The sequence below is a fragment of the Galleria mellonella genome, unplaced genomic scaffold (genome assembly GCF_026898425.1).
Source record: "Galleria mellonella isolate WM207_F2 unplaced genomic scaffold, CSIRO_AGI_GalMel_v1 utg146, whole genome shotgun sequence".
Taxonomy (NCBI): Eukaryota; Metazoa; Arthropoda; class Insecta; order Lepidoptera; family Pyralidae; genus Galleria; species Galleria mellonella.
Genome location: NW_026441999.1, coordinates 3,754,269 through 3,770,650, shown reverse-complemented (window position 1 = coordinate 3,770,650; position 16,382 = coordinate 3,754,269). Strand labels below are relative to the sequence as shown.

Below are 16,382 nucleotides of genomic sequence, written 5' to 3'. Positions count from 1 at the left end.
TTTGGAAGAACCCCATGTTATAGTCTCTTGGGAAAACCTCTGCAGTTACATATTTGCGAAGCTTAGATATATCTATAATACAAAATCCCTAACTAACATCAGCACTAATATTGTGTTATATACTGCCTGTTCTCACGTGACTTAGCCTATATGAATCAGTATAGGTACTATAAGTAAAGACTAAAGTGTTTCAAGTAAACACTAAGTTAAAACCTGCGTTAAGTTATGACCTATCCATATATTAAAAGTCATTCAGATCCGTTCCTCGATTTAAAAATGAAAGATTCACAAAAATTTATATTTATCTGTATACATAAATACTCACAAACTTTCGCGTACATAATAATACAAAGATATATGTAGGGCTCCTTTGTTTACACAACTAATACCCCCCCCCCCCCACCTCTGTACTGAAAAGGGATACCTCTACCTCAATCAGTTCAGCGGGGTGCATCTCTTGTGAATGGGGTTTTTACACGCAACCTTTGTTTTGCCTACATGTGTACACGTACCTACTGCATGACTAATATGTTTACAGACTGCTGTAAAAAAAGGAGTATAATGTGAAGAGAAACCCTGAAGGTTTATCTATGCTAGTTTCTCTGTTCCACTATAACTAAATGCCTGTACAGTTTTGGATGTAATCCCCAGATCATCCCGAGTGAAAATATCTGTATAAATATTTTTTAATAGTTTTTGGCGGGTAGTCTTGATATTTTTTTTCATTTACGAAACAATGTATCTGTTTTTGCTCATGACTTTATATTCATGGAGTTTGAAAATAGATTTGTTTAATTATATTTTACCTATGAGGTATATTCATTTTTATTGACTAAATTTAGTTCAAATCTCTTCTCGTTTCTGGGAAATAGTATACTCTGTTATGTCTATGGTACTACTGCTCATGTCTATAAACGACGGTTACCACTTTCCATCAGGTGTGCCGTCAGCTTGTTAGCCACTCTATGTGTTATAAAAAAAAATCGACTCCAATCGTGACAAAATCAATACTTTGATTTAAATACTTTATTACATAACCGAATTGGATAAAATTTCTACAGTAGTCCCATATGAAAGTATATCCTATCAAATAAAAAAAAAATACTAATCGATTTATAACTAACGGAGTTATGCCGTAACAATAATAAAAAATACCATGGAATTGTAAGCCTGCTACTTTTTTTTAATCGGTTGAAATATATCATTGTTAACTGGACCCTTAACAATACACAGTTAGTATAGAGACTTGTAACTTTGGAGTGAATAGTTAAACTTCTCTAAGAATAATTACGCTGCCATCATCATCATCATATCAGCCGTTAACTGTCCACTGCTGAATGTAGACTTCCCCTTTGAGAGGTTTTGCCTATAACTGCCACACTTAGCAGGCGGGTTGGGAACCGCTGTTACTGTTTGGTGATTTTTAAAGAGACATGCTGCTGTCTATCTCTCGACCATTAATTTCCCTTAGCCGCTTCTTACAATTAAGACTATGCTTCATTCTTAGATTATATAGATATAGTATCTCCGAAGAAATGCTTCGAGAATAATGGGTCAACTTTTTTATAAAGTTTTGCGTGATAAATAGTTATGAGTGATTCCTTTATAATTTCTATATTTATTTTGTCTTATAAATTCTGCATCTTTTTTAATGCGTAAATACTCATTTTATTAAATAATACGTCAAGATACATTGTATGCGTTAATACGAGGTTTGTCCGGAAAGTACGTATAAAAGTTTTTAAAAATTTTATTTTACAATTATTCAGGTAAATCAATTTTATCCCCTTCAAAGTACTCCCCCTGTGACATAATGCACTTGTGCCAACGCCGTTTCCACTGTGAGAAGGCTCCTTGAAAGTCCTCTGGTTGTAGGTTTCTCAGCTGCCCCGTCGTAGCTTTTTTTATCTCATTTATGTCCCCCAAATGCCGCCCCCGAAGTACCAATTTGGTTTTTGGGAACAAGAAGAAGTCACACGGGGCCAAATCCGGCGAATAGGGGGGGTGTTCGGTCACCGTAATGGAATTTTTACTCAAAAACTCACGGACAACAAGAGAGGTGTGGGCAGGGGCATTGTCGTGGTGAAGAATCCAACGCCCCTCTCGCGCCAATTCTGGACGAACTCGTGCCACACGAGCTTTGAGGCGTCTGAGCACATCGACGTAGAATTTTCCATCAACTGTCTGGCCTGGAGGGACGAATTCTTGATGGACAATCCCCCGAACATCGAACTCTTTCTCGGCCCTCTCTGAATCTTTTCACAGCATCATCCCCATAAACTGTTCTGAGATCGGCAAAAATTTCACGGCCATTCTTGCCGAGTTTCGAGAGAAACTTGATTACGACGCGCTGCTCTTCAACGGAAGCGGGCTCCATGCCGACGGGGTTTCGTTAAGAGGTAACTTCACAGATGGCGTGACAAGCCAGTTCGCACCGCACGGCGGTCAGACCAGAACTGAAGCATTGTTAGGGACATAAGGAAGGGGTCCTGCGCTTACCTGGCCTCCCCACTCCTCTTTCTCGCATTCCAGAACACTTTTATACGAACTTTCCGGACAGACCTCGTATATAGAATACTGATAAAAAAAAACGAGTCAGCTAATGTGACAATTAGCTTACAAAACGAGTCAGCTAACTTGACAATTAGCTAACAATACGCGTCAGCTATGTTGACAATTAGCTGATAAAAGTTGACCCGTTTTTGAGGCTCGAGGCTCTATCCATATAATCTAAATCTACCTCATACTACAAATAAAAATAAAATAGCAAAGTTATTTGTATATTGTATAATTCGTTATCATTATATCAAAACATTATTACGGCCTAAAGGAAGATACAAATTCAATTTAGCATAACATCTGGTAACGACTGAGTAATACTCCGACCTCTCGTCCCGAAGTAATTTAATTATTTAACGATCTTACCACCAAACTGAATGCTCGAGACATGTTTAAAGGAAATACTAGCATATCTACATAGTATAAAACGAAGTCACTTCCCGCCGTCTGTACGCTCTGATCTTTTAGATTACGCAGCGTATATTAATGTAGTTTTCATCAATAAATAGAGAGATTCGAGAGCAAAGTTTATATGGATAATTTAATATTGTTTTTTTTTTATACAACTTACAATAGCAAACAAGCTGACGGCCCACCTGATGAAAAGTGGTAAAAAACTCCGTGTTGCCCCGAAAAAGTTAAACTTGCGACAAAACCGCGTTCAATACTTGTTAAGACATTTTACTATAAGAATGTTTAACACCTGTTTATAGCAAAGACAAAAAGAAAAAAGAAACGGCGTGTATTTTTTTTTTTATACAACTTAGAATGGCAAACAAGCCATCAGCCCACCTGATGGAAAGTGGTAACCGTCGCCTATAGACATGAGCAGTACCATGGACATAACAGAGTATACTATTTCGTCCATGATATCCCCATGCATTGCTATTCCTGAGGACTTAGGTGTTATTCCTCTGTACCCAGTAAATTCACGCCATATCCCAGCCTTCAAACCGAAACACAGCCATGCAAACACAATTGCTTCACGGTTGAAACACGAATGGGACAGAGGTACCCAAGCAATCGAGTTTTGTACAAAGTTTCCCTCTGGTATTAAATTAGATTATTATAATTAAATAATAATCTTCAAATTTTGGCATATAAAAAGACAAATAAATCTTATTACATTGAGTAAACAATATTTCACTTAGAGTTTTATTAAATACTTAAATAATTCGCGTCACAGTCACTCATGACTAAAGATCACGAAATGATTCCGAATCTAGTCGAGCTTTTTCGATCTAATTACATGTAGGTTAAACTGGTAGTTATTACATGAAAATATAATGTGTACTTACGAAACTTTTAACAATAAAAATAAAAAGAGGTTTGTTTGAATCGAAGTATTTGGCGTTCCATTGTTTCTGTCTATCTTAACGGGAGACATACCACTTTCCATCAGGTGAACCGTCAGCTTGTTTGCCATTTTAAATTGTATAAATATATATATACATATATATATATATATATATATATATATATATATATATATATATATATATATATATACAATACATAAGCTGTATTTAAGAAAAAATAATATGAGAGATCTTAATAACATTAACTGATACCAAAAAAATAATATATTTTAGAAATTTTGTGTGTACGACTATTATTGGCGACCGGCCGATGCAAACTCTTTAGACGTTATTGTACTTTTTTATATACATTTACTTTTAGAATATTCTTATTATTTGTAATTTTATATTTTTTTGACATATTGATTTATTGTTCCTTGCTCGCTGTTCAATACATATATTTCGCTACTAAATTCCGTGTCTACATCATTTCATCACCTCATCACAGTCCACCGCTCCGTAATATTTGGTCCTTCGAGCCGGATCGGTTACACAACTCGTGGGCACCCCACGTTCGGTAAAAGCATTATCTCGCTGTACCAAGTGCCCTGGTGACCTCTCTAGCCAACTTCAAAAAATCGATGCCCGGGCATCTTCCCAAAACGTGCAAAGTCGTTGCGGCCAACAATCTACTAGTGAACATTCACGATCGTCATTATCATCGAAGAATGACACGATTTAGGAAAAAAAAATATACGATGAAGTCGTGTGAGATGAAAATGAAAATTTTGGAAAAAAAAATTAGAATGAAAAAGCAAAATATCGGTTCTTTATACTTATGGCTACGAATGGACCAAATATTACGGAGCGGTGGACTGTGATGAGGTGATGAAATGATGTAGACACGCAGTAAGAGCAAATCATTTGTGAATTTAGCAGCCACTGAAGTCGAGCGGTCGGGTCGCGAAAGCCCGGAGTCATCATCGCTACCGCCCGCCCGCCCGGCTTCAGCAACAGCGATCAAGGATGTTCCGTCATCATCGGCTAGATCGGTTACACAACTTGTGGGCACCCCACGTTCGGTAAAAGCATTATCTCGCTGTACCAAGTGCCCTGGTGACCTCTCTAGCCAACTTCAAAAAATCGATGCCCGGGCATCTTCCCAAAACGTGCAAAGTCGTTGCGGCCAACAATCTACTAGTGAACATTCACGATCGTCACGTTCGTCCGCCACCGTCCGTGCACAGAAGTTGGCCGTCGAAGCAGAAGTCTTACGGTGCCGAGTTGCCCGTGAGCGTGAACTCGCGCGTCTTCAGGCGAAACGCGAGCAGGAGCTCGCTCGCTTGGAATCTGAGGCGGAGGAGAGAGAGCTGCAAGCCAAACTCGCTGCACTGGATGCTAAAGATAAGTCTCGTAGCTCATGTTTTTCTAATCGCGATACTGAAATACGTACTGCGACATGGGTTTCAGAACAAAATGCAAACATGACCATGGCAACACATGTCGACATACCTGGTAAGCCACCGACTGTCACCTTGGAAAATACCCAGGGACTCAGTCTACAGTCGGCTGTCTTTACCAACGCGGTACCGTCTCATGAACCATATGTCAACCATGCAAACCATTCGAAATCCACACATGTCATTAGCAACGAAGACTGTGCAACAGTGGCACTGCAACGCTTACAACCTGATCGTCCATCGGCAGATCCTATAGTACAGCTCACTCAAGCTATTACTAGTTTATCTAACTGCCCAAAGAAACCAGAACTCGTCATTTTCTCGGGCGAAATTAGTCAATGGATGGCCTTTAAAAGTAGTTATGAAAGAACTAAATCTAGTTTTTCCGCAGCAGAAAACCTCACACGGCTGAATAATGCGGTTCGCGGACCGGCATACCAGGCCGTGGCGTCACTCCTGTGGACTTCTTGTGACCCACAAGACGTCATGAACGCATTGGAGCAAACGTACGCCCGACCAGAACTCCTCGTTGCTCGCGAGGTCGCCGAGCTACGCAATAGCCCTAAGTTAAGTTCCCCTGAACAATTAAATACATTAGCAAATAAATTACGTAACTTTGTAGTTACTTTAAAATTATTAAAACAAAATGATTATCTATATTCACCAGAGCTATTTCGCACTATTCTACTCAAATTAACCGAATACACGAGAGCTCGTTTTACAGACTTTGCCTCAACCTATATATGTGAGCAACAAAACGTGGCAAAATTAGACTTGCTATCGCAGTTTTTGCTAGTAGAAGCCGATAAGCAACTACGGTACAATTTCGTACAGGACAGTACCATTAAGCCACAAAATTCAACGTACCCTTCTAAGTACAATAATAACATAAAAAAGGAGACAGTACACGTAATGACCCCTAGCAATAAAGTATCAGAGTGTACATACTGCAAACAAGGTAGTCACAGTATAAAATCCTGTAAAATATTTTTATCTCTCACAGTAAATGATAGATGGCGTTGGGTTCGAGACGCGAAGGTATGCTACCGCTGTCTTAAATCAAATCCACGTAAATGGACTAATTGTCGTAGTAAACGTTGTGGTGTTGACAGATGTACAAGACGCCATAATTCGCTTCTTCACGGTACCACGCCTAATGAGTCTGGAACTAACTTAGCGACCAACACCCAACGCACCCAAATACTGACTGATAATTCAGATGGCCCAAGCAACATAGCTGATAAGACATGTAAAAATGAACCGATTAAAATCACAAATACGTCTGACATTTTAATCAATGCAGCAGATTCTTCTTCACGCCCACGCGGCCTCCTGAAAGTACTACCGGTTATCCTCGAGGGCCCCGACGGCGAATATGAAACCACGGCGCTACTCGATGAAGGTAGTACGGCGACACTAATTGACGACAAGGTAGCGATGCGTATCGGCGCCAAGCCCACCCGTCAAGAGCGTCTTCGTATTGAAGGTGTTAGCGGCATGTCAAAAGATGTAGATGTTGGTTACGTGAACTTCTACATACGTGGGCGTAACTTACCTGACCGCTACTTAGTGGAGCATGCACGCGCAATTAGCCCATTAAGTCTGCGCGTCCGGAAAGAAAACATCGTCAACTTTATGAAGTACCAGCACTTATCAGACCTATCTAATGAACTTTCCTACACTGATACCAACCCAACTGTTCTTATTGGAGCGCCCGACTGGTACCTATCTGTAAGCCGCGAGGTAAGATGTGGAAAGAAGAATGAACCTGTTGCCTCTAAAACACTATTGGGCTGGGTGCTCCACGGCGCACTGTCGGTTTCATCTCAGCCGATAGAATTTGTCAACCATATCTGTGACCACCTAGACTCTCTTATAAGAAAGCAGTACGAAATTGATTCCTTAGGTATAATGAAAAGCGTCTCACGCTTCAACAGTGATGATAAACGAGCGATAGATATCATCGAAACCTCGGCTCGTCAACTTGACGACAACCATTACGAAGTCGGTTTACCTTGGAAAAAAGACTTACCAACTATCATACCTGATAGCTACCCACAGGCATTATCTCGCTTCAGAGCTTTGGAACGACAAATGTCTAAAGACCAATCATTTGCCGCAGCTTATCATGACTTCATAAATGGCATTGTTACTAAAGGGTACGTCGAAGAATGCGACCCAAATACGTATTATAAACGAATGCCATCGAACGTTTCATGTGTTAACCCGGACGATACTATTCGTTGGTACCTGCCCACCTTCGGAGTATTTTCACCCCCAAAAAAAGAAGCTACGAGTGGTGCATGATGCGGCAGCAAAGACAAAAGGTGTAAGCCTCAACAGCCTACTCCTACAGGGACCCGATTTATTAGGTTCTCTATTAGACAATTTATTTCGTTTCAGAGAGGGCGCTGTGGCCCTAAATGCCGACATTAAAGAAATGTTCCCTCAAATAAAAATCGCTAAAAAAGACAGAGACGCCCAACGCTTCTTGTGGCGTAACAAAAACGGTATTCTCGTTGAGTACCGCATGAAAGCTATGATATTCGGCGCAGTGTGTAGCCCATTCATTGCACTTTACATTAAGAATAAAAATGCAAGGATAGCGGAAGCTAGATATCCTGCAGCATGCAAAGCTATAGTTGAAGATCACTATATGGACGATTACCTGGGTAGCCACCCTAATGTCACTGATGCCGCGCAGGTGGCATCTGACATAATTATGGTGCATAAAGCATGCGGTTTCGAAATGCGAGCATGGACTTCGAATAATTCACAAGCTCTCTCTCTTGTCCCCAAAGAACTCAGAAGTGAAGCAACCTCAGACGTATACTTACCACCAAACAATGATGTTGGTATTCTAGGCGTTAAATGGAATCCATTCCACGACTCGTTCAGCTTTCGTACAGGACTTCATATGCCTGATATTTTAACTAAACGTAGCCTACTATCTAGCGTTATGAAAGTTTATGACCCACTTGGCCTACTAACGCCTATTATAATTTCGGGCCGTATTTTGTTCCAGAAGTTATGGCGAGAAGGCATCGACTGGGATACCCCAGTACCTAATAAATATGTTTCTGAATGTACAGAATGGTTCACTCAATTACAGAGTGCCGCTAGCATCAAAATTCCGCGTTGGTATATGTTTAAATCAGATCCAATGGATATTCAGCTACACATAGTGGCTGATGGTGGTGAACAAGCATACGCCTGCGTAGCTTACTGGCGTTTCAATTACAATGATGGCTTCGTCTCTACAGCTCTTATAGGTAGCAAAGCACCATTGAAACCGCTCTCTATTCCCCGCCTGGAGCTACAAGCGGCGCTTATTGCTTCTCGATTCGCACAAACTATTTTACGCGCTCACCGTCTTAAACCCTCCGCAACTATTTATTGGACAGACTCCACCACCGTTCTTAAATGGATCCGAAGCGACGCTCGCACATTTAAACCTTTCGTTGCTCACAGGTTGGGAGAGATACTGGAAACCACCAATCCGTCCAATTGGAGATGGATTCCTACCTCTCTCAACGTAGCCGATGATGCTACTAAACCAAAGAAAATATTTTTGTCTCCTTCTCATAGGTGGTTTACTGGCCCACCATTTCTTTTAGAATCACCATTCTCTTGGCCGTGTGAAATTACCAGAGACGAGGATGAGACCTTACCAGATTCCGAATTAAAATCAGAACTTGTGGGGCTGCTCTCCTATGTCCCACTACCCTATGTTCTATGTTCTATGTTCCCGTACCTAACGCTACGCGATTCAGCTCGTGGCTACGTTTACTACGCACCACTGCCCGTGTTCTCCAAGGCGCACGACTTTTTCGGCTTAAAGTGTCTCGACCAATAATTTTAAATTCTAAATTATTTTTAGATGGCAGCATCACATCGCCCTCCCAGCTACATGCAAGAGACATCATACAAGCCGAAAAGATGTTATTTCAGGGAGCTCAAAAGGATAGCTTCCCTGAGGAGCTGAGAGCCATACAAACTATGCAGCCCGTGCCCAGTAATAGCCGTATTGCAACACTCGCACCAGTACTCGACGGAGATGGCTTACTTCGCGTGGATACCCGTACCAAGTCTGCTCCAGGAGTAAGCGAGAACGCAAGATCACCAATCATCCTGGACGGTCGCAATTACAGCGTACGACTCTTAATATTACATCAGCATATTCAATCAGCACACTCATTCAATGAGCTCATCCTAAATGAATTAAGGCAGAAGTTTTGGATTCTAAGGGCAAGAAGCACTATCCGAAGCGTAGTAAATACTTGTCTGCAGTGCCGACGATGGAAAGGCAAAACAATCAACCCAAAAACCGGCGACTTACCATCACACCGGTTAGATCACCATAAAAGGCCCTTTACACATGTCGGCCTCGATTACTTCGGCCCGATAATCATAACTATACATCGACGCCACGAGAAACGGTACGTTGCTCTTTACACGTGCCTAGTGACGAGAGCAGTACATCTAGAAATGGTCACCTCGCTTTCATCTGATGTGGTCATTATGAGCCTGAGACGTTTCATAGCTCGCCGAGGATCTCCATCTACCATACATTCGGACAATGGTACCAACTTTGTCGGCGCCTCCCGTGAGCTACGAGCATTATACAACGACTCAGTAGTCAGAAGAATTTGCGACAACTCACAAAATCGAGTGGCACTTCATCCCACCAGCATCTCCGTTTATGGGCGGGGCCTGGGAGAGGCTGATACGTACTGTCAAAACCGCCCTGAGAGCCTGTCTAAACGGTAAAATATTAAAGGAAGAAACCTTAACGACACTCTTACTCGAAGCAGAAGCCATCGTTAATGCCAGACCGCTCACGTACGTCCCATCATCACTACACGCACCAGAAGCACTAACGCCATTCCATTTCATACTGGGTACTTCATCAACAGAACCTTGGACATGCTCGTTAACAGATGCCGACTTGGTACGAAGATGTGACTGGAAAAGAGTGCTGCGTCTTGCCGACCATTTCTGGGCACGATGGCTGCGTGAATATTTACCCACGCTCCAACCAAGAGGATCGAACAAAGAGGCGTTAAAAGTATGTGAGGGTGATGTGGTGCTTATCGCGGACTCTACTCTCCCTCGTGGCCTCTGGCCCCTAGGGAGAATAGTAAAAGTTTACCCAGGCCAGGACGGAGTGGTCCGCGTAGCGGACGTCTTCACCAAAGGCGGTACGTTGCGCAGACCAGTCCGCAAACTAATTTTATTAGAGACTGAGCCTCGACCGGCCGCCACCAGTTATTAGTGTTCCACTGGGGATCCGGTATATTGGCGACCGGCCGATGCAAACTCTTTAGACGTTATTGTACTTTTTTATATACATTTACTTTTAGAATATTCTTATTATTTGTAATTTTATATTTTTTTGACATATTGATTTATTGTTCCTTGCTCGCTGTTCAATACATATATTTCGCTACTAAATTCCGTGTCTACATCATTTCATCACCTCATCACAGTCCACCGCTCCGTAATAACTATGTTTGTTCTGGTATCGCTCGCGCAAAAACTACTACACCAAATAAGATGCGATTTTCACAGTTGCATTCCTGAATATGTAACTTATAAATTGGTTTTCCTACTTTTGATTGATATTCGCGTTACCTGTTACTACAGGTAACATATTTTTTTTGTAGTAAGACAGTATTTGTTTGTTTTTATTGTAAACTCTTTGTAAGCCAATTTAAATATTTCCTTTGTTTTCGTTTACTTTATTTACATCGCTAATAATCCGAATTTGTTCAAAAGTAAACTGAAAAATTTTCCCCCTCTCCTTTTTCTTATAATTGAATTTGTTGAGGGTTTCAAAACAGAGTTAGATTTCCCCCGGGGCCTTTAAAGAAATATTCAGAGAGCCACTTTTGATTTTACTAATAATTATACAAGTAAACATTAGAACTGATTTTTCAGTTTGTTTCTTTTTAGTTCTTAAATTAAGTTTTGACAATTGATCTTAGTAAATTTAGGTAATTTACAAACGACTAGCGATCCAGACCGGCTTCACACGGTTTGATAACATTTTCGAATGAATGAAATTTGAAATGAAATGAAATTTGAAATGAAATGAAATTTAAAATGAAATGAAGTTTGAAATGAAATGAAATTTGAAATGAAATGAAATTTAAAATGAAATGAAATTTGAAATGAAATGAAATTTGAAATAAAATGAAATTTGAAATGAAACGAAATAAAATTTATTTTCCAGAAACATTGTAGATAATATGTTGCATTTGTTTATTGAAAATAATCTATATATAGCCTATTTTACTCAGGGATTATCATCATCGTCACATCAGCCTTCAACTGTCCACTGCTGAACATAAGCCCCCGACTTAGGGGTTTTGCCAGTAGTAAACACGCTTGGCAGGTGGATTGGCAACCGCATTGGTTTTGGAGATGTTTTAAGTGGGTCGCTGCTGCCAATCCCTCGCCCTCCCTTAGTCGCTTCTTACGACACCTACAGGAAAGGAAAGGGTGGCCTATACTATGGCCTATACCGGGACTACACGGTAAATCACCACTCAGGGATATGCTACATTTATTGCTGAAAAAATGTTTGAAGTCGATCCAATAGTTTTTGAGTTTATTCGTTAAAAACATACTAAAATACAAATCTTTCCTCTTAATAATATTACTATAGATATCCATAATACTTCTGTAGTAACTTTCGTTTGTGTAAGTGAGGAACCAACTTCCATTTTAATTTAAGAAATCAACTTAAATGTTTTTAATATAAATATTCCAGATAGACTGCTATTCTGAATTATAAACAGTCACTATGATATTCATTTTAATATCATGTATTTTTTTTTCTATATATTTTTTTACAATTGAAAATATAGTTCTATTTTTAGTTTCATCATCATTATATCTTAGCGCAGGCGGAGTTGCCATTCCATTATCATTTGTAAAAAAAAACACCATAATTCTTAGAAATAACAATACGCGAGGAGTATATAGTATGTATTTAAGCGCAATGATCACCACTTTCCATTAAGTGAACTTTTAACTTGATCGCTATTCCAAATATCATGAAATCTGTTGCAAAACTGAAACTCTCCCATAAATTTCTTTAAATTTATTTTATGTAAAACTTTAATGTATTAAATTAATAATATATAAAAAATATGACAGAGGTAAGCAAATGTACAAACGCGAGCTTAACTCTACAAGAGTTCTCTTCCAGCAACATCCAAAGTGGAAAGGAGCATCGATGTCAGCGGGTAGAGCGGTGTACAGTATTGTGACAATTTTCAAACAAAAAGAATTCGACAAATTTAAGATTGTACATAACCAATTATATCATAGTTATTCATATTATATATATACACACACATACATATATACATACATACGAATACATATATAAATACATATACATACGTATATTTCTCGATATGTGAGTTGCTAAAACTACTTACTAACATAAAGAATAACGATAAAACTCCTTAGAACAAAGGGCATATTGGAGACCAGTAAAAAGTAGAGTAGTGACGCCTCCCACCAGAAGCTGAATATTTCAGTGTAAGGTCGAGTTCGCACCTCATAAACGTCGTGCGAACGTCGCAAAAACTATCATAATTCAACTCGACCCGCCCGTGATTTGCCTCTAGTTCGTATAGTGCTATTAATGTAACAGATGTGGCAAACGAAAATTCCTAGTGAAGTAAAGATTATAGTCACCTTTATAAGAACAGCTGTATTCCATTTACAATGTTATATTTTATTAACTGTTTTCCGGAAATCTGTATATAAAATTCTAGGTGTAACATATCTGGGCAGTAAATTTCATTGAAATCCATTCAGAATATTTTACATGAAAGTATAACAAATATTCATCCATTCAATCCTTACAAATTTTCTATTTATAATATAAATAGTAATAAAATAAATATTTTACAAGCGATAGCATTTCAAAAAGATATATTAAAAACCAGTTTTAATCCGCAAGTTTATCTGTTCAGGATACATACATATAAATTAACAAGAATAAAAGTAACTTAAGACTATCTCCATCATAAGTATTCATAAAACTTCATAATAATTAGATAAATCATCACTATTTCAAGAAGTAACAAAAAACAAACTTTCTCTATTCTCTTAATATAACATTTTATATTATCCTAAAGACAAGCAAGAGATTTTTTTTTTTTAATTATAAATGATTTAGACATTCCAAGTTCGTAATACCATCTAACCGTTTTGTATTTTTTTTTATCCGATACAAAAGTATTTAATAAAAATTTATCTAGTAAAAAGATTTTTTTAATTAAATACCTTTTCATGGATATAAACCATAAGTAAGTCCCTATTGACCCCTTTTCATGCCCATTCTATATGTTTGAAAGCTTTTTTCATGGGATGCTCCGCTACAGTTGTTGAACATAGAAGAGTGAAAAAGGTACAACCTCCTTTCGCTTGATTTGTCACCGTCCTTTGAACGTATAGTAAAAATGTATTATAAAAATATTATTCCACGCAGGGCATGGAAATATTTTCTATCTATACAAATACTTCATTCTGAAAAGTTTGTAAGTTTTAACTTCACTTTGTGGACTGAATGCCATTTTCCTTTTTACTACACTATTGAATTTTAATCGTTCGATACAAAATAGTGGCTACTGAAATACGTTTTTAATGACTTCAAAAGGAAATAGATTTTTTTTTACAGTAATTTCAATCAACTTACTCGTAAAACAACGAGAAGGTTCCCGATTCGTTTAAATTTTTTTTTTGTCGTTGTTACCTCTTAACTCCGTCAGTTTCATTGGTCTCCGTTTTGGAAGTTTCTTTTTTATCTAAAAGGATATACTTCAGAGATTAGTCCCATAGAAATTTTGTGAACATGGGTTTATTAATTACTTTTTAAATCAAAATAAACTAGTTCTCCCATAATTGAAGTAGATTTTTTTGGAGCACAATTTTGAATGATTATAATACTTTTGCCAATTCTAAAATTATTTTAATAACTATTTTTGCACTCGACAAAGTTTAGTCTTTTATAAAATTTATCATCAAAAAGAAGGAGGTTCCCAATTCGGTTGTATTGATTTTTTTTTTTTGTTGAACCACATTTTAAATTGTGAAATGCCATTTCTATGAAAGGATATCCCAAAACTAATTAATTAAAATCTATTTTAGCCATATAGGTCCCAATATTAGACTTGTAAGTCTTGGCATAGAATTAGCCACTCCTTCTTTTCCTGTGGGTGTCGTAAGAGGCGATTTAGGGAGCGTAAGGTGGAGTGATGAGCAGCAGCGTTCCACTTAAAACATCACCAAAAATCAAACTGCCAACCCGCCTGCCAAGCATGGCAAATAATGGCAGAACTCCCCTTATGGGGGTAGCTATGTTTAGCATTGGACAGTTAATGGCTGATACAACTATGTGGCTGGCATTTAGAATGCATGTACGCATAGACTACTTTTCAATTGACTTAAAAAAAAAACTTTTCAATTCGGTTTTATTTTATTTATTTATTTAAAAGAACACCAACAGCATATTGCATTATAACATATATAACAAACATTAAATATAATACAATATTAATGCACATGCCTAATAAAGGTATTCACAGCATTTACTTTAACATAGTTATACAGTGCGAGAAAATGAAGTAACAGTTATAATGAATTAAATAACACTAGACTACAAATATTTTGACAGTTGCGTTTTTAGTTATAGAAATCTACATGTAACCTGAGTTGTGAGCAATATCAGTAAATACGATTTTTTTTTTATGTTTGTCAATTAACGATATACATAACGAATTGTAAGATGATTCCTTTATCTGATACTATATACTTACAGATTGGTCTCGCAGAAAATTTATGAAATGAAATGAAATGAAATGAGATGAGATGAAATGAAATGAATGAAATGAATTTATTTTGCTAGAATGTAAGTAGTTTTCGATGAAAGAGGTTTACATTTCCCATATACATTCTGCCTCTATGTCGGCGTGCAAATTATTAACAATGTCAGAAATTTATTTATTCTACGCTATATTTCTTTTCATTAGTCATATAAACCAAATACATACATAATTTATTACAATAAAGAGAAAATAAAATTTAAGAGCAAACGTGCCAATTACATCTTTAGTATAGGTTGTCAAGTACATTTGTTTTTTTTTAGTAAAATATTCATTGATATTATAAAAACTATTAAATAACAGCCAATCCTTAAGTTTACGTTTAAACACAGTATGAGTTGTTATTTCTTTAATGTAATTTGGTAGATGGTTGTAAACTTTAATAGCCATGCAGTATTTCTTTTATGTAAATCTAACCTACACTTTGGTACAAATAATTTATCAAAATAGGAAAATCATAATAACTAGTTTTGTCAAAATGAAGTCTTTATTTGTGAGACACAATCTTTAATTATTGACCCGTACACGTGTCCAAAGTCGCAAACAAAGACTAGTATATTATCTAAATAACATAATAACCCGATGAGCAAACACGCGATCGTTGAAAACAATACCATTTCATCATCAGCCGGGTTCATTTCACTTGACATCAATACTAGAGAACACAAAAGGCACAATAATCAATATCTGAATTAACTATTATTAAAGAAAACAAATGATTTATATTAATACATTCGTCGTTCAGTGCTTTTGTAATTAAATTTAGATATAACAAAAGCAAGCGATTTTGCAAGCGAGCGAAGCGAAGCGACCAGAGGGAGACTTTGTATAAAAGTCGATTGCTTGGGTACCTCTGTCCCATTCGTGTTTCTACCGTGAAGCAGTTGTGTTTGCATGGCTGTGTTTCGGTTTGAAGGGTGGGATATGGTAGTGAATTTACAGGGTACACAAGAATAACACCTGAGTCCTATAGAATAGCAACGCATAGGGGGTACCATGGGCGAAACAGTATACTCTGTTATGTCCATGGTACTGCTCATGTCTATAGGTGACGGTTACCACTTTACATCAGGTGGGCCGTCAGCTTGTTTGCCATTCTAAGTTGTGTAAAAAAATCGTTATATAATAGTCGATTAACGACTAACTTTTAACCGCGATTG

The 16,382-nt window shown here is 37.9% G+C and overlaps 2 protein-coding genes across 2 annotated transcripts; both read left to right on the top strand.

Moving 5' to 3' along the window:
• Positions 1-4,615: 4,615 nt before the first annotated feature.
• LOC113519231 (uncharacterized) lies at positions 4,616-9,173 on the top strand. The gene is made up of 3 exons (XM_052892031.1): positions 4,616-4,625; positions 4,797-7,559; positions 7,633-9,173. The coding sequence occupies exons 1-3, from the start codon at positions 4,616-4,618 to the stop codon at positions 9,171-9,173; spliced, it is 4,314 nt and encodes a 1,437-aa protein (XP_052747991.1).
• An 83-nt stretch (positions 9,174-9,256) lies between these two features.
• Positions 9,257-10,592, top strand: LOC128200047 (uncharacterized). Its single transcript, XM_052892030.1, has 2 exons — positions 9,257-9,923; positions 10,009-10,592. The coding sequence occupies exons 1-2, from the start codon at positions 9,257-9,259 to the stop codon at positions 10,590-10,592; spliced, it is 1,251 nt and encodes a 416-aa protein (XP_052747990.1).
• Positions 10,593-16,382: the final 5,790 nt, after the last annotated feature.

Coding starts and splice junctions, on each gene's coding strand:
- LOC113519231 (XM_052892031.1), top strand. Junction 7,560..7,632: donor TAACCCGGACGATACTATTC/GTTGGTACCTGC, acceptor ATGATGCGGCAG/CAAAGACAAAAGGTGTAAGC.
- LOC128200047 (XM_052892030.1), top strand. CDS start 9,257: ATGTTATTTCAGGGAGCTCAAAAGGATAGCTTCCCTGAGGAGCTGAGA. Junction 9,924..10,008: donor CAACTTTGTCGGCGCCTCCC/GTGAGCTACGAG, acceptor TCATCCCACCAG/CATCTCCGTTTATGGGCGGG.